The sequence below is a fragment of the Pseudoliparis swirei genome, chromosome 5 (assembly GCF_029220125.1).
Source record: "Pseudoliparis swirei isolate HS2019 ecotype Mariana Trench chromosome 5, NWPU_hadal_v1, whole genome shotgun sequence".
Lineage (NCBI taxonomy): Eukaryota > Metazoa > Chordata > Actinopteri > Perciformes > Liparidae > Pseudoliparis > Pseudoliparis swirei.
In genome coordinates, this window is record NC_079392.1 from 5,588,345 (window position 1) to 5,611,950 (window position 23,606).

At 39.4% G+C, this 23,606-nt stretch overlaps 1 protein-coding gene across 6 annotated transcripts in view; it reads right to left on the minus strand.

The window, feature by feature from the left end:
• dlg1a (discs large MAGUK scaffold protein 1a) overlaps positions 1 to 23,606 on the minus strand; it is a 111,463-nt gene that overhangs the window by 26,855 nt on the left and 61,002 nt on the right. For 5 of the 6 annotated variants that reach the window (XM_056414204.1, XM_056414203.1, XM_056414207.1 and 2 more), the window contains 9 exons: positions 21,661 to 21,714; positions 18,656 to 18,706; positions 11,855 to 11,979; positions 10,498 to 10,667; positions 8,586 to 8,722; positions 7,811 to 7,955; positions 6,705 to 6,837; positions 4,164 to 4,320; positions 2,688 to 2,790 (listed from right to left, as the gene is read on the minus strand). In XM_056414204.1, coding sequence (XP_056270179.1) covers positions 2,688 to 2,790; positions 4,164 to 4,320; positions 6,705 to 6,837; positions 7,811 to 7,955; positions 8,586 to 8,722; positions 10,498 to 10,667; positions 11,855 to 11,979; positions 18,656 to 18,706; positions 21,661 to 21,714 — 1,075 coding nt within the window. Of the gene's footprint in view, positions 1 to 2,687; positions 2,791 to 4,163; positions 4,321 to 6,704; positions 6,838 to 7,810; positions 7,956 to 8,585; positions 8,723 to 10,497; positions 10,668 to 11,854; positions 11,980 to 18,655; positions 18,707 to 21,660; positions 21,715 to 21,841; positions 21,909 to 23,606 lie in introns of those variants that run through there. The other variant, XM_056414208.1, reaches the window with a different exon arrangement.

Here is a 23,606-nt window from a genome sequence, read left to right on the forward strand (position 1 = left end):
CTTCCTTCTAATAATAAATCAACACATTTGTAGAACATGTTGATCGGAACGAGGGATGACTACGCGTGGTTTTCGGGGTGGCCATGTTTGAAGTCTCCATGCGGTGAGTTTGTGATACTCGAAGATCTCTTGAAGACGGCCGGGCGCTGTCCGTGGTGCTCATCGGACAACACACTCCTCACAAATGAACTGATGTCAGCGGGTGCCACCGGTTACCATGCCAACACATCGTAAACTCTCCGCTTGGTTTAGAATATCATGTTGAGTCAATGAGGTAAGTTTTAAGACATCTAATCCAGATTATTATCCTTGTCTGAGGTTACATTTAGACATAAGAGAATCCCAGTTTTTTTACGGCTTTTTAATAAGTAACAAAAACTCGGGTTGTAGCCATAAAAACTAAAAACTATCAAAGTAATTACTGACAGAAATGCTAGTATCTCATCTTATTCAAATATAACATTATTATATCTACAAAATGTATAATTTATAGTATTTTACAATGCAAAGCGCTGACATCACTGTTTAGAATAGTATGTTGAGTTAATGAAGTGAATTTTAAGATGTCTAATCCAGATTATTATCCTTGTCTGAAGTTAAATTTAGATTTAAGAGAATCCCACTTTTTTAAGGCCTTTTAAAAAGTCTCAAAAACTCGGGTTGTAGTTCATAAAAAATTCAAAACTATCCCAGTAATCAGTGACAGAATGGCCAGTATCTCATCTTCTTCAAATATAACATTATAATATCGACAAGATAACATCTAATGTATGTGGAATTTACAGTATTTGACAGTGCAAAGCGCTGACATCACTGTTTACAAAAGCATCAAGTTTATATTAACAAGCTGTAGATATTTAGTGAAGCAATACATTTATTTTAGAATTTTTTATTTGCCACCATGTCACAAATTACGCTTAAATAATCAAGATAGTAATTTTCTTAATTTTGCCATAATACTTGAATCCTCACATATGAAAATGAACTCCATTGAGGAACTTTATTTAAACACACTTCTTCTTATTAAGTTATTATCCATAGTTTATGTATGATGTGTTCAGCATGATGTATGTATCATACCGTTATGCTGTTTCTATAAAGCTCCATACATTTGCATACTGCAGCTCCATGGGGATGTTATGTTCTGACTGTTCCCTCCACATCTTAATGAATGTTGCCCTTTTCTATTTTAGGGCTAACATTAATTTGAATCCATATCTGGGCTCCGTATGCATTCCCCCAAATCCCTTATTACTCTGCACCGTATCTCTATGAGATATAGGCTTTGACCCCTCCACTGATTTGTCTTTCGCTTCCCTCCTCATATTCATCGTGCACTTTCAGCTGTGACGACCATCTCAGCCAGGGGGGGGGGGGGGCGTGTTTCTGCAGGGGGGCGTGGCCAAGGGTAATTAAAAGAGTGGAAACACCTGAGGTAATCAGCAGTATTGGCAACACCTGGGCCTTGTGTGCCAGTTCTCTCTCTCTCTCTCTCTCTCTCTCTCTCTCTCTCTCTCTCTCTCTCTCTCTCTCTCTCTCTCTCTCTCTCTCTCTCTCTCTCTCTCTCTCTCTCTCTCTCTCTCTCTCTCTCTCTCTCTCTCTGACACTTTACAATATATATGTTTAAGTTGTTTGAGACTGTTAGTTGTTCCATATAAATTATGGTTTTGTACATTATTTTTAAGCAACATTGTCTTGTGTTACTTTTGGCTTTTGTGAAGTGTCCCTGGATAGGTAAACGATACACGGTCCGTTGGATCTCGTTTTTTTGGGGGGGGGGGGGGGGGGGGTTTGCTTTTTATCTTCTGTTTCTTCTTCGCAGTCTAACGTCCCTCTCCTCCTGTCCTGACATGATAAAATAATACCTGATGGGTCCCCTTTTAACTCGTCAACCGGCCTCTTAAGATAAATAATCAATACATACAGTCGGAGTAAACATGAATTTCTCCTCCTGTGCATTATTCTCTGGTCTTGCCAATAGCAACACCTCCACGGAGCTCCTCTCCGGCTTAATAATGCATGGCGGATACCAGAAAGGGGTCAGGAGACCTGATGCCGTGTACCTGTGTGCCTCTGTGTGTGTTTTTGTGTGTGTTTTGTGTGTTTCATGCTCAGGTCCCACACCATGACAGCAGCGTCCCATTAGCCGAGCCAATCAGCAGTCATAACCTGGTTTCCAAGGTTACGGTCGTCTCAGTCACTCACTGCGCGTGTGTGTGTGTGTGTGTTTGTATGTTTCACAGATTGTATGTAATTAAAAATGATATGAAATGCAATTATAAAAAAGAAAAGAAAAAGAAAAAAGTCTTATTTCCATTGATTCCTATGCATCAACTATTCTCAATAGTTCACCAGAAAACAACACGATAAAAGAATTCTAAAAAAAAAGAATAAAACTAGTAAATAAAACCTTGTGAGTCGTGGTAATGCTTCACATCTAAAATAATTTATGTTGGCTTTATTATTCCTTTTGTTTTTCACTCGCATTACTTTACGTGGCAGCAGAATTAAATAACATTACTTGTTTTGTCTGTGGTAAACTGAAAGGAGGAGGAGGAGGAGGATGAGGAAGAGGAGTTAGAAGATAATCTTAGTTCTTTCCTGTAGCGTTTTCATTATCTCGTGCATTCATCTTAATCTGCACATGAGCTGGATGCCAATGCACCGTGTCCATCGGCAGTACTCACCCTCCGGTCTGTACTGCGCTACTATGGTTACGGCCTGTCCTGCGTTCTTCAGAGCCGCCGCTGCCTGCTCATGTGTCGCACTGGACAGGTCCACGCCGTTCACCTACACACACACACACACATTAGAGCTCATGCCTTGCATCAATATTCATAAATGTATCAACGCACAAGCCCACCGTTGAGAACTCTCAGGTGACCAGTCACGTGGATGTGTGTGTGTGTGTAGTAGGTGTGTACTTTGTGAAGGCTTGTGTGTAACGCCTAAACTCATTGCATGTAATCACTGTCATCCTGGTATAATAAACAGTGATTCTGGAGGGATTCTTATTGCCTCCAGAGTCTGAGGACTGAACTCTGATTGAGGAAAATGAAAGTCATATTTTCACATTACACCTTTTGGAACACAACACACAGCCGCGCCACACACACATCAGTCATTAGTGGAGCAAAGAAAACACTCTCAGGGATATGAATTGTCTCTAGACAGTAAACAGTAAACACTTTGAGCGAAGGCAAAGATTAATCAGATCAAATCAAGATTCTGCAAAAATATATAAATAAATATTTTTTTATGAGAGGTGAATCCAGATCGATAAAGTACGGAGGAAATAAAAGAATCAAGAGGCAAGAGGACTCCCCTGATAACCATAAATCACCTACACAGTAGTTATGATAGGATTCAAGTTATTAATATTGATGCTTGTTGAAGAAGCCATTACACTGATGTGTGTTTATCTGTATCGTATCCCATCCATGTGGGAACGTTATAATCATCATGCTACTGCCTGTAGATCAAATGATGCTGATATAGTGTTGATCATGTTGACATATTGCTGATATGATTATGATGATGATGCAATGATGACATCAGGGGGCGTTAACTCGTACAGCCAGGTGTGTTTGGCAAGGAAGCGGAAGGGCAAATAAATATTTAACCTTAGTTAACGCCAAAATGGCCGTTTTGACACATTATAGTTTTTTTTGGTACTAAAACCTCTCTAATTTTGTCAAACTTTGCAGGGAGAATTTTAACATATTTTAATATGATTTGTGAGAGTTGTAAACCTTTCAACTGCCTCATTCCAAACATATAATCATCCTGGAAGTGCTTTTTTTCAATTCAAACCTGACATTTTTCTATTTTTTCTGTGTGCCATCTTCATTTACTCTTACCCAGTAACATATAGACTGATACGTACACATCTGAACAAAAGAGAAAAATGTTTAAAAAGGTAAAAATGATTAAAGTAGCCCTAGTGGTTGCAGAGATACAGCCCTTTTAGTTTGGGTGTGCCATTTCCGGAGCAGAGGCCTAAAAAAAGCTTGGTGCTGAAAAGGGTAATTAAGACAAAGGGAGGTGTTTCTGTTTAATATGAGTTTAATCTATGTTTCTGTTGCTGTTCTGCAAAAATGGAAAGTATTAAAGTGACATAAGTGAAATAATGCGTATTGTTTGTAATAAGTCTCAGCCCGTACCGACAGGATGCGGTCTCCCTTCTGTAGCTCGCCACAGAGATCCGCCGGACCTCCGGCGAGGATGAAGGAGATGAAGATCCCCTCTCCGTCTTCCCCTCCGACAATGTTGAAGCCAAGACCCGTGGAGCCCCGCTGCAGCACCACCCGCCTGGGTTCCCTGGAAAGAAACACACACATACACACACACCTTGTGATGATGGTGTCCAGCAAATCAGTTCTCGTCATATTTGTTGATGTGCATTTGATCCATCGGGGATAACTTTGATTTTGAACCACAGTGTAAACTCCAGTGACAAAGAAGTGTGTGAAAAGAGGGATTTCATCATTTAATAAGTTATACTTGCAATATATGACAAACAATATTGCAACTTTATTTAGCAGTTTCTGTAGTGCATATATATATTCTGATGGTTTATACATGTGTTACAAGCCTATTGCTGAGTGATGGATGGAATAAACGGTACGTCCCAATTGGAGGAAAGAGCGTTTCAATTAGGAGCATTACCCATCATCACCAGCAGGTGTCAGTGTTGCACTGTCTCTGTGTTGTTCCACCACCACAGTGACTCAAACGCTTCTAACTCAGGTGGTTGTGTCTATAAATGGTTTGATTCTTTGATAAATCGACATAACCTGAATGTTTCCTGACGGCGGCATTTGGAAAATAAGATCAATCCCCCAAACAAATTGAAGCGTTGAACATTCTTGAACCCTCCTATTACCTTTGGGGTCAATTTGACCCCATTGAAAGTTTAACGTCTCTAAATAAATCCTTGACATCATTTTTTTTGTGCTTTATATTTCATGACTTCTCCTCATTTATTAGGGACGACTGGGTGAACAAAAAATTCACATGGTGATATGTTTTCAATGTCCTGTAAATAACTCGTATTCATCTGTGTTTTTTGGGGTCAATTTGACCTCAGGCTGTTTTTCACTGTGTAAAATATATATTAAAGAAATATTAACATTTTACACACATTGTTTTTTAGTTGTTTTGGATGATATTAAGATCACTATAACATACACTTGTATAATCTAACCTTACTTCACTGAAATGGTTCTAAACCTGCCAGATCCATATTTCTTTGTGATAAATATTCTGTGTTACAACTATCGTTTGCATTTATTTTGGTGGGATGGTGACTCCGTTTTTTTATTCCCAGCAATCCGTGATCTCATGTTACTAAACTCAATGAGTTCCATGCAGTGTGGTGCAGTAAATAGATATTACATTTGGTAAAGTGAGAGTGTGGCAACTGGTTTTTCCACGGATCCGAGACCCGGAGAGTTAAAGTTAAGTTCAGGAAAAGTTGAATTATTTGGCTCGACAGCCAAAAACCACCAATTAATAAATCCTCACACCCCTCACCTGGACTCTACTGCTTCGAGAGAAAGCAGATGTTTTTTTTTTTTAATTGAGCACCCTCAGTGGAGTCACTTATTGATCCTCTATTTGCATGAGGAAACTAATCAGAGAGCGAAGGAGGAAAAGATGAAAGAGAAAGAAGAAGAGGGGCGGGCGTCAAAATGACCACCACAGTCGGTTCGAGGCTTATCAGATTTATGATAACCGAAGCGAACCGATTGGCCCACAGGGCTATGACCAAATGAGTGATATTCTCGTAACCACGGGGACGCCAGCTGAGTGACGAGCTGGGCCGTGATAGGCTGTAATCCGCCCATTAAAATGGATTAAAGATGGTAGAGCGGCGCTGAGAGTGTATCTGCGTGTGTGTGTGTGTGTGTGTGTTCACATGCAACTTGAGTTGACACGGCAGACTAAATGTGCACTGCCATCTGCCTTTCACTGACAAACACACACACACACACACACACAGCAGCAGAGGTGTATTTTTGTTGTATTTTGGGGTTCTGTTTCCTCTTTGAGGGCCACTTAAGTCCTCAGAGGAGGACATGAGACAAGCAATAAAAGACAGGAGGAAAAAAGAAGAGAAAGCTAAGAACAGGTTTATTTACGTTATCCTTTAAAAAGTAGAGATAATAAGCAGGAAAAGTTGTTCGAACGAACTAAATAGTGATGAATTTAGAATTTTCTTTGGTTGACTCTGTGAGACATTTATGGCATTTAATCGTCTTTGTGTACTTAGAAAAGCGCTATAGGAGTCTGAATTATTATTATTATTGTTAAAACAAATATCTACTGTATGTGATTCTGACCTAAATAGTCTGAAAAGGTTCCTTATATGTAGCTGCTGCGCGTATATCTCCATTATAAATATTCATATATTTAAACCTCATCAAAGTTAACACAATCTATTTATTTATTGCCCCCAAATAAATCCTGTTTAGTAATAACATAGTAACGTTAAGAAGATGCCAGACCCCCCTTTTAGTTAAATGTAATACCAAACTCTCAATTTATATTTTTTAAAACCATAAAACATGTCTCGAATGTGGAAGGTTTATCTCCATATCACGTTGCTATGGATACGGGCAGTACCACCACAGGAGATGGTATTCGGTTATTTTACAGAAAAATGAAAAAGTTGCAATCAGAGGAACATATTTTCGTCTCACCTGGGGACGTCGTCGTCTCCCGTCATGGCCCTGGGCAGAGGTGAGTATCTGGGCGTGGTCAAAGGGGCGGGGCTTACCGACTGGCTGCCGCTCATGTAAGGGCTTATGTGTTTGTCCTGATGTGGGGAGTACGCTGCAGGAGGAACACACACACGTGATTAAAAACACAAATCATCATCCCATTGTTGTCTTTTTAAAGGCGCGATGCGTCCCGTCGTGTTCGTACGATTCAATTCAATTCAATTCAGTTTATTTGTATAGCCCAATTTCACAAATTACAAATTTGTCTCGGAGTGCTTTACAATCTGTACACATAGACATCCCTGCCCCAGAACCTCGCAACGATCCATAATTAGACGTACCGCAGATATTCTGGAGAGACGGAGGTGTGAGGTACACTGTTTGCTAATGTGTGAGACTCAGAGCCGAGATAAACAACGTGTTTATTTGGTGAAATGATGATTTGGAGCGGTGACAACTGGCTGTGACCCAGCAGATCAAATTCAACCAGTCTGATCATCAGACTATTATATAACTTTTAAATCTTTGAAACCCGAAAAACATATCATGTTTCAGACTCGTACTGTAAGTATTTTTTATTTTTACCTTCGCATTGAAAATGCGGAAGGTTATGTTTTGATCGCCGTGTATTTATTTATTTATTTGTATGCGTGTTACTCGCATAACTCAAAAAGTATTAAACCGAATTGCATGAAATTTGGTGGGATGATTGGTTATTATCCGGGGAACATTTGATTTGATTTTGGGATCGATCGGGCCAAAGGTCAAGGTCAAGGTCATGAAAAGGTCTTCTTTTTACCATAGCGCGGTCAATTTTTATCCAATTGGCATGCAACTAATGCCAACATGTTCATAATTCAATGCCCAATCTTGTGATATGCGAAGGATATGCGCTCTACCGAGTGCCCGTTCTAGTTCATAATCCATTATTAAGATCATTAAGAGTCATTCGTTTAGGATGCATCTTCAACCACGACGTCTGTATTCAAACTCTATCAGGTATTTTGAAACCTGAAAACCCGTGCGTTCGGAAACGAACAGTTGCATTGTGGGTCTTCTATACCGAGAGGCGGGTGCGTACTTACAATTTGTGACGTCGGGCGGAGGGAAGTTGTCGTTGATGAAAAGCGAGGTGTGCTTGGCCACGCGCAGGTAAACCACGTCGGGGGTGGACTTCAGGGCGGCCACGGCGTCTTCGTGAGTCACCTCGTCCAAACAGGAAGCGTTCACCTGGAGACGCGCCATGTCCAGATACGCACCAACACACGGAAGAGGACGTTATGGAGGGTAACACACGGCAAAACAATCGCACGGAGCGGATGATGTCATGCGGTCGTGCCACTGCGTCTCCATGGACACGTGTCCTAAGATATATTGAAGTTCATTAACAGGCTTTAATTATCTTGTATGTGTGTGTATGATACTGTCCACTTTCTTTCTCTATTAAAGACAATTTATTACAGTATAGATATGTAAGGATTTAATAAACACGGCGCAACAGAGGCACACGCCTTATTTTTGTATAATTCTCTATTTAAATTGTAAATTCGGAGGGAAATACTTTTATTTTTTTAAATAATTCTCATTTCTAAGGGATATATTTTTCTTTTAAGCGTCTTTGTGTATTCAGAAAAGTGCCATATAAGTTTGAATTATAATTAAATATATATTTCGGACATGAATTCAGTAAAAAGCAAATTCATGACATGTATGATTTGGAATTCTTATTCTAAATCCTGAAAGTTGGTCGTGCACACACGTCTTCTGTGTCACTTCAATCGGCAACAATCATACGTACTTAATTTGTGAACGTTTACATGATAATAAGACAAAACGTAAGGTAACAAAGGGGTTTCTCACGGCCATAAGTTTGTCCCCTATCTGCAGCCGTCCATCTTTGTGTGCAGCCCCTCCCTCGATGACCTTTGTCACGTAGATGCCGTTGTCGCCCGGGACGTGTTGGTTTCCAAGTCCACCTGCTATACTGAATCCTAAACCTGGGGAAAAACAAAAGAAATATGATATTTGTGCACATACTGTACATACTGGGTTTCATGTGGATGTTCACAAAGATTTAATATATATATATATATATATATATAAAAAAAGATTACATTTTTAATATATATATATATATATATATATATATATATATATATATATATATATATATTAAAACATATATATATATATACATATCTTTTTATATATATATATATTAATCACATATTACCGATATTTCTGGTATATTTTGAAACATAGAGATTTATGACAAAAGGCGATATATACAGACTTTTTTGCTAGGGGTCCCGATGCGCGGCGGAGCTCTGGGCGCCAGCGGGAGATCGATATGTTAACGCAACGCGAAGAGACAGTGACTTTTTTTTCATTCGACACACCAACAACAGACGGAGCTCATTCTGCGCATCGTTCGTGCGTTAAAAAAAAAAACGAACGCGTTATTTTTCACAGCACTAATATATATCGATATACATATATATATATATATCTTTTATATATATATAAAAAGATATACTGTACATATATCGATATATAGATATTTTAAAAGATATATATATATATATATACAGTATATATATATATAAACACATTTTAAAATCTTTTTTTAATATATATATTATTGATGATAATGCACATTATGATATCCAGGAATCAAAGAACAAATATTTTCATTTTTTGTGTATGTGTCAATGAGAAGAAAACAGGAAAGTCAAACAGAAAACAAATAAAAGTAAAGACAGAAATAAAAGATGATACATTTGTTTTTGCTGCAGTGCTGCGCTTTCACCTCCTCGTGCTCCTCCACCAGCTCTGACATTTAGATATATTGTTTAGACACACTTCAATTATAGGCCACTCAATTCAATTAGGTAAAGTACACCCTTACATATATTCCATCATATACTTCCTGCATCAGTCTTTTTCACTGTCGGCCTCAAACAACATCACATCCACTCCACAAAACAAGTCTGTTTACTGCATTCAGACCTGGGCCCTATTTCTCGTACGTGGTTCAACTAAGTCGATCAAAAGTCTTGAGATATCTCGGCTATCTCGATTTCTCAAAGGCGGATCCCACCTCAAACTATCGTGTTAATTGGAACCAGATCGACGGCACAAAGGCAAATAAACTGAAAGGAAGAGCCTCTTTTTTCTCCGCTGACGAGCAGGAGACGATCAGGAGGAATCCCAGACCATAATTATGAACATCTAACACCGCATGGCAACACATCAGACAAGTTAAATGCGTAATGAATATTCTCAACACTTGAATTTATTTGTGGTTCATTACCTTCGCATTGAAAATGCGGAAGGTTATGTTTTGATCGCTATGTATTTATTTATTTGTATGCGTGTTATTCGCATAACAAAAAAAGTTTTAAACCGAATCGCATGAAATTTGGTCGGATGATTGGTTATTATCCGGGGACCAGGATGATTGGTTATTATCCGGGGACCATTTGATTCGATTTTGGGATCAATCGGGTCAAAGGTCAAGGTCAAGGTCATGGATAGGTCAAAATCTTCTTTTTACCATAGCACGGTCAATTTGTATCCAATTGGCATGCAACTAATGCCAAAATGTTCATAATTCAATGCCCAATCTTGTGATATGCGAAGGTATGCGCTCTACCGAGTGCCCGTTCTAGTTCAATAAATGTATTCGCGCTGGAGAGGGGGCGTGGCTTATCTCCGTGGAACCAGGGCCCTGACCTGTATGCGCTGTTCCCGATGCGTCGCGTCTTCTCACCTTTGGGCCCTTTGACTAGCTTGATATCCAGGATTCTCTCCGTGAGGCTCTTCCTGCGTCGTATAAACAGTCGGACCAGACCTCCGGCCTCCTTCAGCGCCTCAACGGCGCCGCTGTGGGTCACGTCCCTGACGTCCGTATCATTCACCCGCACGATGCAGTCGTTCACCCTGCAAGGCAACGTCGCGGGAAGAGAGTCGCACGACGAGTTTCACTCGTGGTGACAAAATGATGCACATCATTTTTTCCTGGACTCAAATGTCTTTTACTTTGAAAATCTGAAGTCTGGTTGGTCGACGTGTTATAACGGAAGCAAAGTAAAAGTTATTTTAGTCGTTTATTGATTTTGTATCATTTCACCCTCTCTCACTCGTAAAAGTAGTTACTTTTAAAAGTAAGTTTGATTTACTTTTAATGTTTTTTATTACTACCTTTTAATAGTAATTATTACTTATATATTATAACTGTAGCTTTGCATTGTGTGTATTTTGTGTTTTTTATTGTTTAATGTTTGTAATTGTTTAATGTTTGTTATTGTTTTATGTGTGTTATTGTTCTATGTTTTTATTGTTTTATATTTGTTATTGTTTTATGTTTTTTATTGTTTTATGTTTTTTATTGTTTTATGTTTGTAATTGTTTAATGTTAGTTCTTGTTCTATGTTTTTTATTGTTTTATGTTTGTAATTGTTTTATGTTTGTTATTGTCTTATATTTGTTATTTTTTATGTTTATTATGGTCTTTCAAGGGACTATAGATGCAAATTAGCTGTGTAGCTACAATCCGGTACAGAGCATCAAATGGTGACATTTATGTTTTAACTGTACATGGTCCCTTTTAAATAAAGATAATAATAATAATAATAATAATAATAATAATAAAGATAATAATAATAATAATAATAATAATAATAGTAATTTTTATTATAATTATAATAATACTTTAGCAAAACTACAATTCATTTTCCTCTGAAATCATTTGATACGTTCCCGTGAGAAGATGCTCTCCATACAGCGTGTTGGGTTGCATGTGACTAGTTGATGACTGCATCGCACCTTTTGCTGTATTTTGAACGTTTGCCGTTCAGGGTTGCAGCTTCAATAATCACTCTGTGACCATCACATTGCCCTGACAGATTAAATATAAATGATGGATTCAGTTGTCACAGGCAACACAAATCATCTGTGAACAGGAAAGCTGTACTTCGCATTGTGAAGACTGAATGTGTTCACACGGTCGTGAGGAGAGGATTTGTCTCCTATCAGGTCCCAACAGAGTTAACGTTTCAAATCTTAGGTTTTGGTTCAAGTTAAAATAGCAGTAAGCTCAGGGTGTGTGTGTGTGTGTGTGTGTGTACCTGAGTCGTCCATTCTGGGCAGCGGCCCCTCCAGGTATGATCTTGGTGATGAAGATAGAGGGGTCTTCTCCGATGTGAGGGTTATCGGTCCCTCCTGCGATACTGAACCCCAGACCTGAGTTACCCTACACATGAACACAAACAGAGAGCGTGTTTTAATAAAAGAACAATAAACACCATTTGAACATAAGTACTGGTTTTAAAAGATCATTTATATTTCCAGAAGACAAATATATCTGCCCTGCAAAGGAATTATCCTCTCCCCATCAAGTACAAATAATATATATATATATAATTATAATTATTTTTATTTTGTTTACATATAATTATTATAAAAACATTTATATATATGTATATATATAATTATATTTTAACCACTGTTAATATCAACACAATCAACCTTTTTTTAATTCGACTTTTTATTTAATTAATATTATATTTTGGTATTCAATAAAATTATCAAAATAATTAATTACCAAATAATAATTACCAATTTTTTCCATTTGAATGTGTCTTCATTACTTCAAATATCACTATTATTGGGCCGACATATACTGTATATACAAATAAATATACGACTGATATTTTAAGTAATGAATAAACATTAAAATCTAAATATCTCCCAGACAGACAGACGTCAGTAGTTTAATATAGAAGGAGAAAACCACGCTGGAATTATTCCTCCAGTTGCCAAAAATGACGAAGAAGCATCTATTAAATTCGACATTGTCTAACCGGCATTTATTGCAAAACTACAGCTATCATCTCCCACATTTTTATTTCTTGCAAAACTATCAGCCAGTCAAACAACGTGGAGTACACCTCGCTCCAGATATTGCCTTAAATACCAAAATACATATAATAGCTAGCCGGTTGGAGACGTCACCTGATGAGTGGAACAGACATCAAAATAAAGGCTGTCGCTGAAAGCTCGAGCGTCAGCGTGTCCGTAGTAACCGTAAAGCAGACAGAACCAGGTCACGGGAGAATAGAGGGAGAGAGAGACGGAGAGAGGGAGAGATAGAGCCTCTGTAAAGGTGAGGGAAAAGAGGATACAGTCTGGTGAGGGAGGACGAGGAGGACGAGGAAAAAGAAAGTAAGGGAAGGATGGACCAGGAAATAAGGTCAGAGGAGTAAAAGAAAGAAAAAGGAAGAAGAACGATGAGATGGAGAGAGAGAGAGAGATACACGGAGCAGATGAAGGAGTTATGACTATATTGTTTCTGCTTTTAGAAATATATATATATATATATTTATTTTTATCATTTAGATTCAAATTATTTTATTTTATTTGTCGTAGAAAAAATGAAAGAAGTTTATTTTTCAATCAGCGAAGACATAAGAAGATTTAAAAGTAACTTTTGAGAGTGGAAGAAGTACTCAGATTATTTAAATATAGGAGAAATTACTATGTTGTAGTTTGACAATATTGAGCCAATTTGAGTACTTTTTATAATATTAGTTTTGCAGTGTATCACTTCATATATATACTAGAATGGAGCACTCGGTAGAGTGCATACCTTCACATAATATCACAAGATTGGGCATTGAATTATGAACATTTTGGCATTAGTTGCATGTAATTGGACAAAAATGTATCCGATGCTATAGGTAAAAAAAGAGTTTGACCTTTCATGACCATGACCTTGACCTTTGACCTTTGACGATTGATCCCAAAATCTAATCAAATGGTCCCCGGATAATAACCAATCATCCCACCAAATTTCATGCCGATTCAAGAACATTTTGACCTGTTACATGACCTTGTTGATCCGGTCAGTCCAAAAATCTAATCAACTGGTCCCGGATAATAAACAATCATCCCACCAAATTTCATCGCGATTCGGTTCAATACTTTTACGTTCTGCGAAAGATTTTGACCTGTTCATGACCTTTGACCTTTGTTGATCGATCCCAAAATCTAATCAACTGGTCCCCGGATAATAAACAATCATCCCCCCAAATTTCATGCGATTCGGGTCAATACTTTTGAGTTTCACTGCCGAATGCTGCGCATACAAATAAATAAATAAATAAATAAATACTACGGCGATCAAACATAACCTTCGGCATTTTCAATCAGAAGGAAGAATGAAATATATATATATTTCATATTTCATAAAGAATGTCATGTTTTTGTATGAGAGTTACTCGTATTGTAATATATGTGTCCTAAAATGTTAATGAAAATAAATAAAGCTATTGTTCTATTTATGAACAGATGTAGGACTGTGAGGAGGTGGTCTATGGAGGCTAATGTCGCTCTACAGGCCTGCTTCGAGTCAACGGACTCGGATGTGCTGTGTGGTGCGCACCAGGAGGACATCAACAGTATGACCGACTGCATCACGGAATACATCAAGTTCTGTGAACACACCACCATCCCATCACGGACTGTGCGCTGCTTCCCCAACAACAAGCCCTGGATCACCAGGGACCTGAAGGCGCTTCTTAACATGAAGAAAGCTGCTTTCAGGTCTGGAGACAGGGATGAGCTGAGGAAAGCCCAGCGCAACCTGAAGGTGAAGCTCAGGGAGGGCAAGGACTCCTACAGGAGGAAGCTGGAGGCCAAACTCCAGCTGAACAACACAAGGGAGGTGTGGTCTGGCATGAAGATAACTGGCTTCAAGGTGGGAGGGAGACAGCCAGGGGGCTCCCTGGAGAGGGCCAACGAGCTGAACTGTTTTTCAATAGGTTCAGTTCACAGCCCTCCCGTCTCCTCCACATCACACCTCCCAAACACCTCCTCCCCTCTGTCCCCCCTGCTGAGCTGCACATCCACCGAGCCTCAATAACAATGGGCTCCTCCACCTCCCCTCTCTCTGTGACGACTGACCAGGTGAGAAGACAGCTGGAGAAACTACACCAGCGCAGAGCTGAAGGTCCTGATGGCATCAGCCCCAGGGTCCTAAAGACCCGCACCACCCAGCTGTCTGGTGTCCTGCAGCGCCTCTTCAACCTCAGCCTGAGGCTGGGGAAGTCCCGTGCTGTGGAAGACGCCGTGCCTGGTCCCTGTCCCAAAGAAGTCAGCACCATCTGGCCTCAACGACACCGACCGGTCGCCTCACCTCCCATGTGATGAAGGTGCTGGAGAGGCTGGTCTTGGCCCACCTCCGCCGCAGGTGAAATCATCGTTGGACCCTCTGCAATTTGCTTACCAGCCTCATGTGGGAGTGGACGGCGCCATCATCTACCTGCTGCAACGAGCTCAGTCGCACCTGGATGGAACCGGTGTCTCTGTGAGAGTCACTTTTTGACTTCTCCAGTGCATTTAACACCATCCAGCCACTGCTGCTGAGTGAGAAGCTGCGGTGGCAGTGTGGACGCGTCCACCATCTCCTGGATCACTGACTACCTCACAGGCAGACCACAGTTTGTCAGAATGGGCTGTGCTGTCTGGAACGGTGGTCAGTGATGTTGAGCCCACAGGGAACTGTTCTGTCTCCTTCCTCTTCACCCTGTACACCAGTGACTTCCAGTACAACACGGAGTCATGCCATCTGCAGAAGTACTCTGATGATTCTGCAGTGGTCGGGTGTATTAGGGATGGACGGGAGGAGGAGTACAGGGCAGTGGTGAGTGACTTTGTAAAGTGGGCCGATGAGAACCACCTGCGGCTGAACGTGGCCAAGACCAGAGAGATGGTGGTGGACTTCAGGAGGAAGGCGACAGCTCCTACACCTCTGAGTGTCCTGGGAGTGGACGGGACATGGTGGAGGAGTACAAGTACCTGGGCGCTCCATCGACAGCCGACTGAACTGGAAGGCCAACATCAACGCTGTGTACAAGAAGGGATGAGTCGCTCTTTTTCCTGAGAAAGCTTCATCCTTCAACGTGTGCAGCAAGATGCTGGAGTTATTCTACCAGTCGGTTGTCGCCAGTGTGCTGCACTTTGCCATTGTCTGCTGGGGAGCAGCATCGAGCCGTGACACCAGCCGCCTTAACAAACTGGTTAGGAAGGCTGGCTCCATCATCGGCTGCCAGCTGGAGCACCTGGAACAGGTGGTGGAGAGGAGGTCGTTGAAGAAACTGGTGTCCATATTGACAACCCGACCACCTCTCCACCACCTCCTACAGGGACAGAGGAGTACTTTCTCCAGACGTCTCCTCACGCTCCGCTGCCACAAGGAGAGATACAGGAGAACATTCCTGCCGACGGCTATGAGGCTCTACAACAGTTCACCTCTTGCCAGATCACCCTAACCCTTCTTATATTTTGTGTTTTTTTATTTTTATTCTTGTGTGTTGCTGCTACTGACTCGACAAATTTCCCCTTGGGGATTAATAAAGTATATATCTATCTATCTATCTATCTTAATATAGAAGGAGAAAACCACGCTGGAATTATTCCTCCTGTTGCCAAAAATGATGAAGAAGCATCTATTAAATTCGACATTGTCTAACCGGCATTTATTGCAAAACTACAGCTAACATCTCCCACATTTTTATTTCTTGCAAAACTATCAGCCAGTCAAACAACGTGGAGTACACCTCGCTCCAGATATTGCCTTAAATACCAAAATACATATAATAGCTAGCCGGTTGGAGACGTCACCTGATGAGTGGAACAGACATCAAAATAAAGGCTGTCGCTGAAAGCTCGAGCGTCAGCGTGTCCGTAGTAACCGTAAAGCAGACAGAACCAGGTCACGGGAGAATAGAGGGAGAGAGAGACGGAGAGAAGGAGAGATAGAGCCTCGGGGGCGAGGGAAAGAGGGATACAGTCTGGTGAGGGAGGACGAGGAAAAAGAAAGTAAGGGAAGGATGGACCAGGAAATAAGGTCAGAGGAGTAAAAGAAAGAAAAAGGAAGAAGAACGATGAGATGGAGGAGAGGAGAGAGAGATACACGGAGCAGATGAAGGAGTTATGACTATATTGTTTCTGCTTTTAGAAATATATATATATATATATTTATTTTTATCATTTAGATTCAAATTATTTTATTTTATTTGTCGTAAAAAAAATGAAGAAGTTTATTTTTCAATCAGCGAACATAAGAAGATTTAAAAGTAACTTTTTGAGAGTGGAAGAAGTACTCAGATTATTTAAATATAGGGAGAAATTACTATGTTGTAGTTTGACAATATTGAGCCAATTTGAGGTACTTTTTATAATATTGGTTTTGCAGTGTATCACTTCATATATATACTAGAATGGGCACTCGGTAGAGTGCATACCTTCGCATATCACAAGATTGGGCATTGAATTATGAACATTTTGGCATTAGTTGCATGCCAATTGGACAAAAATGTATCGTGCTATGGTAAAAAAAGAGTTTGACCTTTCCATGACCTTGACCTTGACCTTTGACCCGATTGATCCCAAAATTTAATCAAATGGTCCCCGGATAATAACCAATCATCCCACCAAATTTCATGCGATTCAAGAACATTTTGACCTGTTCATGACCTTTGACCTTGACCTTTGACCCGATCGATCCCAAAATCTAATCAACTGGTCCCCGGATAATAAACAATCATCCCACCAAATTTCATGCGATTCGGTTCAATACTTTTTGAGTTCTGCGAAAGATTTTGACCTGTTCATGACCTTTGACCTTTGACCCGATCGATCCCAAAATCTAATCAACTGGTCCCCGGATAATAAACAATCATCCCCCCAAATTTCATGCGATTCGGTTCAATACTTTTTGAGTTTTGCGAATAACACGCATACAAATAAATAAATAAATAAATAAATACACGGCGATCAAAACATAACCTTCCGGCATTTTCAATGCGAAGGTAAATATATATATATTTCATATTTCATAAGAATGTCATGTTTTTGTATGTAAAGAGTTACTCGTATTGTAATATATGTGTCCTAAAATGTTAATGAAAATAAATAAAGCTATTGTTCTATTTATGAACAGATATGAAACGTAAACAAAGTAAAATCCGTCATTGAAATTTAGTATTTATATTCATCTACGCATTGGCCATAGATGATAATGATCATCCAGCTCCTGTTATAGTTGAACTCACAATAATAATGTTAGTAATAAACAAGTTAGTTGTGTAGTGCAGTGCATCACTTATAGAAATATATTTCATATTTCATAATAATGTTGTGTTTTTGTATGTAAAGAGTTACTTGTTTTGTACTATATGTATCAAAAGAAGTTAATGAGAACAAATAAAGCTAGTGTTCTAAATATGAACAGATATGAAATTTAAACAAAGTAAAAAATCCATCGTCGCAATATTTAATATTTATATTTATCTACGCATTGGCCACAGTAGACGATGATCTCGAGCTTCTGTTATAGTTCAACTCACAATAATAATGTTAATGCATTAATAAACAAGTTTGTTGTGCACTCACAGTGCATCACTTCAAACATATATATTTAATACTTCTTGAGAATATCATGTTTTTTATGTAAAGAGTTACTTATATTCTACTATATGTGTCATAAAAAGTTAATGAGAACAAATATAATGTTCTATATGAACAGATATGAAACGTAAACAAAGTCAAATCCGTCGTCGCAATATTTAGTATTCATATTTATCTACGATTGAACTCACAATAATAATGTTAGTGTGATAATAAACAGGTTCTGTTGACTCTTAACTCATTTAAATCCCACAGAAGAAATAACACTTGCTCTGCATATGTTCTGCTCCTGACAGCACTGAGGGGTATTTTTAGTATAATTATGGAGGAGGAGGAGGCTCAGCTCCCAGCAGATGGAGTTCCCGTCCCTCGGTGGGTTGATTTAATAACCGATTACTTTGCAGTTTATCCAATAAGCGTGCACTCAGAGGTGTGTTTCATTGCATGTCGGTGTTTACCCGCTCCAGCGTGATTTCCTCATATTCATAGTCCGCTTCTGTTCCATTGGCCTGTCGAGAGAAGAAGAAAAAACATGCGTGTTAATTATGAGTAAACAATTTAAAGCTTCTTTTTTTTTTTTCCTGTAATGGACATTAAAATGATCATTATATGCTAGTTTCACATCGACACATACAAAGGGAAGGACCAGTACAAGAGTCTTCTTCACAGGGAGATCCTCCAATCACGTTTCAGATGCTTTATCGTTTAACCCTCCTGTTACTTTAGGGTCAATTTGACCCCATTCAATGTTTAATGTCGGTGTTCCTTGGGGTCAATTTGACCCCAGACTGTTTTTCACTGTGTCAAACATATAAGAAATATCAACTTTTTTATATATTTAAAGGGCTATTTAGGTAGTCAACAAACAAACATGAAGTACCTCACACTTAAACTTGGGAAACAATATTAATTCTAATAATTTTCTGGAGGTTTTAATTGCTGGGGTCAAATTGACCCCGAGGGTAAAATATGTTAGTAAATGTGAAGGTAACAGGAGGGTTCAGCCACTTTTTAAAACCCATTTTTATACAACAGCTTTGAAGTGATGTCGTCCTTTTATGCAGTTCTTTGGTTTCCCTAATTTAGTTTGTCTGTTTTTAATTTTAATTTTAATAAAAAAATAATAATTTTATATTTGTATCTTACTATTCTATTTGTTTTGCCTTGATTCTCTGTAGAGCACTTTGTAAACTTTGTTTTTAAAGGTGCTGTATAAATAAAGTTATTATTATTATTAGGTTGTATCGTAAAGCTTTTCAACAATATTTCTCTCTGTTGCTCTTAGCGCATTAAAGCCGTCATATTTATCGCAGCTTTATCAAATGTCAAATATCTCACTGTCTCTGCACAACATGCGGCTGCATTACATATTCTGACACTTTTTAACACCTATCTGCATATTCAGCAGCTGGAAGAATTATTTTCCTTTCCTAATTAAAAAAAACAAAATGTGACCTGATTATTATCCGTAAATACAAATGGCAACAAACATCGGAATTATAGAAAAGACACATTTATGAATGACGCATGAATCCCAACAGATTAAACCCGGTTAATGCGTATTTATGACGTTGATGTGCCTCCGACGTCATATTTAAGAACATCCCCACGGGCCAATCACGCGGCTCGGCCTGAGCTATAAAACATATTAACGTCCAGATACCAGAAATGAACGAACGGCGCACGGAATTAAATCTGATCCGAGCAGACTATTACAAATTTTGTAACTGGGAGATGTGTCACACACACATATACACACACACATCCCAATGGCCCCTGTAATCCCCGTGGCTGTAATCTTTGTGCAGCCAGATTAGTTTAGATTTTGAATATCTGCCGTTTCCATCCGAGGGGCACGATCTTCCATATCAGCCACGATGTGCAGTGAGTTATGACCTCCGATATGCAGAGTGTGTACGTATCGAGACCTCATGAAAGGTCACATGAACTACATTTACTACAAACATAAAACACATATGATTATTTTGGGAAACAATTGAGGACAATAATAGCGCCTCAGGTTCCAAATCCCTATTTTAACCGCCATAAATATTATTTATGTCATTATTTAATAGGCTTGTTTACATATTATTTGTACAACTTGTTTCTTGAATATTGATATTCTGTTTGTATTTATTGTTGTGTATTTTATTCAGTCAATCATTGCAATACAATACAATATTATGCTATAGCGTATACAAAACAGAAAGACTGAAAAGGTATAGGTGCTAAAAATGCTTATATATTCCTATCCTAAATTAATATTCGCAAATAAATCAGATCATTAACATGAAATAAAAAAAATTAAAAAAAATAATATATATACAGGACTGTCTCAGAAAATTAGAATATTGTGATGAAGTTCTTTATTTTCTGTAATGCAATTAAAAAAACAAAAATGTCATGCATTCTGGATTCATTACAAATCAACTGAAATATTGCAAGCCTTTTATTCTTTTAATATTGCTGATTATGGCTTACAGCTTAAGAAAACTCAAATATCCTATCTCTAAATATTAGAATATCATGAAAAAGTATACTAGTAGGGTATTAAACAAATCACTTGAATTGTCTAATTAACTCGAAACACCTGCAAGGGTTTCCTGAGCCTTGACAAACACTCAGCTGTTATAAATCTTTTTTTTACTTGGTCTGAGGAAATATTAAAATTTTATGAGATAGGATTTTAGAGTTTTCTTAAGCTGTAAGCCATAATCAGCAATATTAAAAGAATAAAAGGCTTGCAATATTTCAGTTGATTTGTAATGAATCCAGAATGCATGACATTTTTGTTTTTTTAATTGCATTACAGAAAATAAAGAACTTTATCACAATATTCTAATTTTCTGAGACAGTCCTGTATATAATTTAAAAGAAAATTCTTTATTCTTTTTCTTTATTTCATGTTTATTATCTGATTTATTTTCTAATTATATATTTTATATATATATATATATATATATATATCCAGAATTCGGCTAATGAGCAGTTTAAGTATCGGCGGTGTGCAAGGTGGGTAATGTTGCACGGTGTATCGATACAAAAAAGGTACCGCGGTACTTGTACGTTAAAAACGATACAATTTTGCATATTTTTTGCATCGATACTTTATTAAAATAGCTGTTTCGCCCTATTGGCTGCAAGGGGGCGGGGCCTCCCAGCGCTGACTCATGCAACAGTCGGCGTTCGCTTGGGAGACATGGCATCAAGTGCAGGAGCTTTTGCCATTTGTTAAGTATTCAAAAAGCTGGTAAAAAAAAAGGGAACCACACAGTTGTTTTATTTATTACTATTCTAGATAAATATACCAGTATCATATTTGTTGGTATTGTATTGAATCGTGGTATCGGGTATCATATTTATGGCAGGTATCGTATTGAAGTTCTAATGTTGGTATCGGGACAATCCAACATGTGGGTGGAGCTTAACACTTAAAAAACGACATATTTGAAGCAGTACTCACGTAAGGGGGCGTGTCGACGCTGTCGGCGTTGACGACCACTGGAGGGGGGTTGGCCTGCAAGAGAGAACGGCGAAGGGATTAAACTCTTGATATCATCACAGAACCAAAGAAACACAGTTGTTCACTGTAAGAAACACACGTAATACACACACACACACACAGGTCAGGGGTATCGACTTACTCGTCTCGTGTTTTGGTACAGCATGTCGAGTACATCTGCTACAGATTACCACCACGGGGCGACAGCATCCGCCACATGACATTCTGCACGAACCTTATTTTTCGGACGGTATCAAAAGCACCACACTGCAAACCGCACTTTCATAAAGCCGTTACTGCGCCTTTAAGAAGTCGTACTGTCGCGATTCAGCACAGCGCCACACACCCTGTAATGCCGCTACATGTTCTGTTGTATTCTCATGGCCTGTTTTGAATTCTCTATCCTATTGTATGCCAACTGAATTAAATATACGACTCAGATCAATCAAATTTGATCAATTCCAAAAATTAAACACCGAGCATTTCCAATCTCCCACTTGCCGTCTGCTCCCCCTTTCTCCTCTCAGGCCTCCACATGTTGGGGTTCAAAGCAGCGGCAGATGATCGACATTGTCATTTCCTCTTGCTTCCTACACAGCGAACGCTAAACCTCACTCTACCGAAGACGACGCCACGAGGGCATTATTTTCTACATGTATTTTAAGGATGAGCACCGCCCCCCCCCGCGTCATCTACCGGTCCACTTCCTGTCCTCCGCCCTCGTCTCGTCTCACTTTGTCCTCGGGGGAGTATTTAATGCTCGGCGGTCCAGAGTTCTCCAACAAACCAGCCGAACATGACCAAGCCGCAGTCCATGTGAAATAATCTGAAGCTACAGCTCTTGATCCTCGATCTGCGGTACCCCCCCCAAAAAAGTTTCCCAAACGAAGCGGGCGGCCAAACATCAAACGAGCCGACCGACCAATCGAATGGACGCAGTCCTCCCAGACTTCACTGCATCGATGTGCAACAGAGCAGCAATAGCATCTATCTATCCCTCTGAACTAAACTCTACCTCCCCTCATCCCTCCTTTATCTCCTTACACACACACACACATATTATCTCATGTCATGCCTATCTCTCTCTCTCTCTCTCCACCACATGTCAAACTGTCTGTCAGTCAAGCTGAAGGGATGCTTGATCCCACACGGGAACAGAAAGAGAGAGAGAGAGAAGGGGGGGGGGGGGGGGATCAGAGGGATTATGCTGTATGTGTGATGAGTGGGAGGAGTCAAATGTGGAACACAGGGTGCAGACAGATGCCCCCCCCCCATATCCCCCCCATCCCCTAAAAACACGGACGTGAGTAAAAAAAAAAAGGAGAAAGAAATAACGGTGGGAGAAGAGACATGGAGAGAGATTAACGGATGAATGAAGGAGGAGGAGGAGGGAGGGGCGGGGGGGGGGGGGGCATACAGTGAGGTGACAGTAAGGGTTGTGATGACAGTTGCAGCTGTTAGTGTGTGTGTGTTGATGTGAATGAAGGTGAGAAAGAGAGAGATATAAAATGTGTGTGTGTGTGTGTGTGTGTCATTTAAACAGCCACAAATCCAGTCGGTCTGTCTGCTGGAGAGTCCATTGACACGCCATGTCAGACTGAACGCTTATGTCACGCCAATACGTGCGTGTGCATATGTGTGTGTGTGTGTGTGTGTGTGTAAGAGGTTGTGTCACATTAAAAGGCCAAATGAACATATAAACAAACAAACACTTATACACAAATACACAAAGAAACACACATTACAGTCACACACACCCACACACACACACACACCAGCCATATCCAGACTACACTATGCAAGTGAGTGTTAGTTGTTACATGACTTCTGGTACATCAGCGAAAAAGTGTAGAAAGAGATCAAAACCTCCGCTTTTGTGTGTGTGTGTGTGTGTGTGTGTGTGTGTT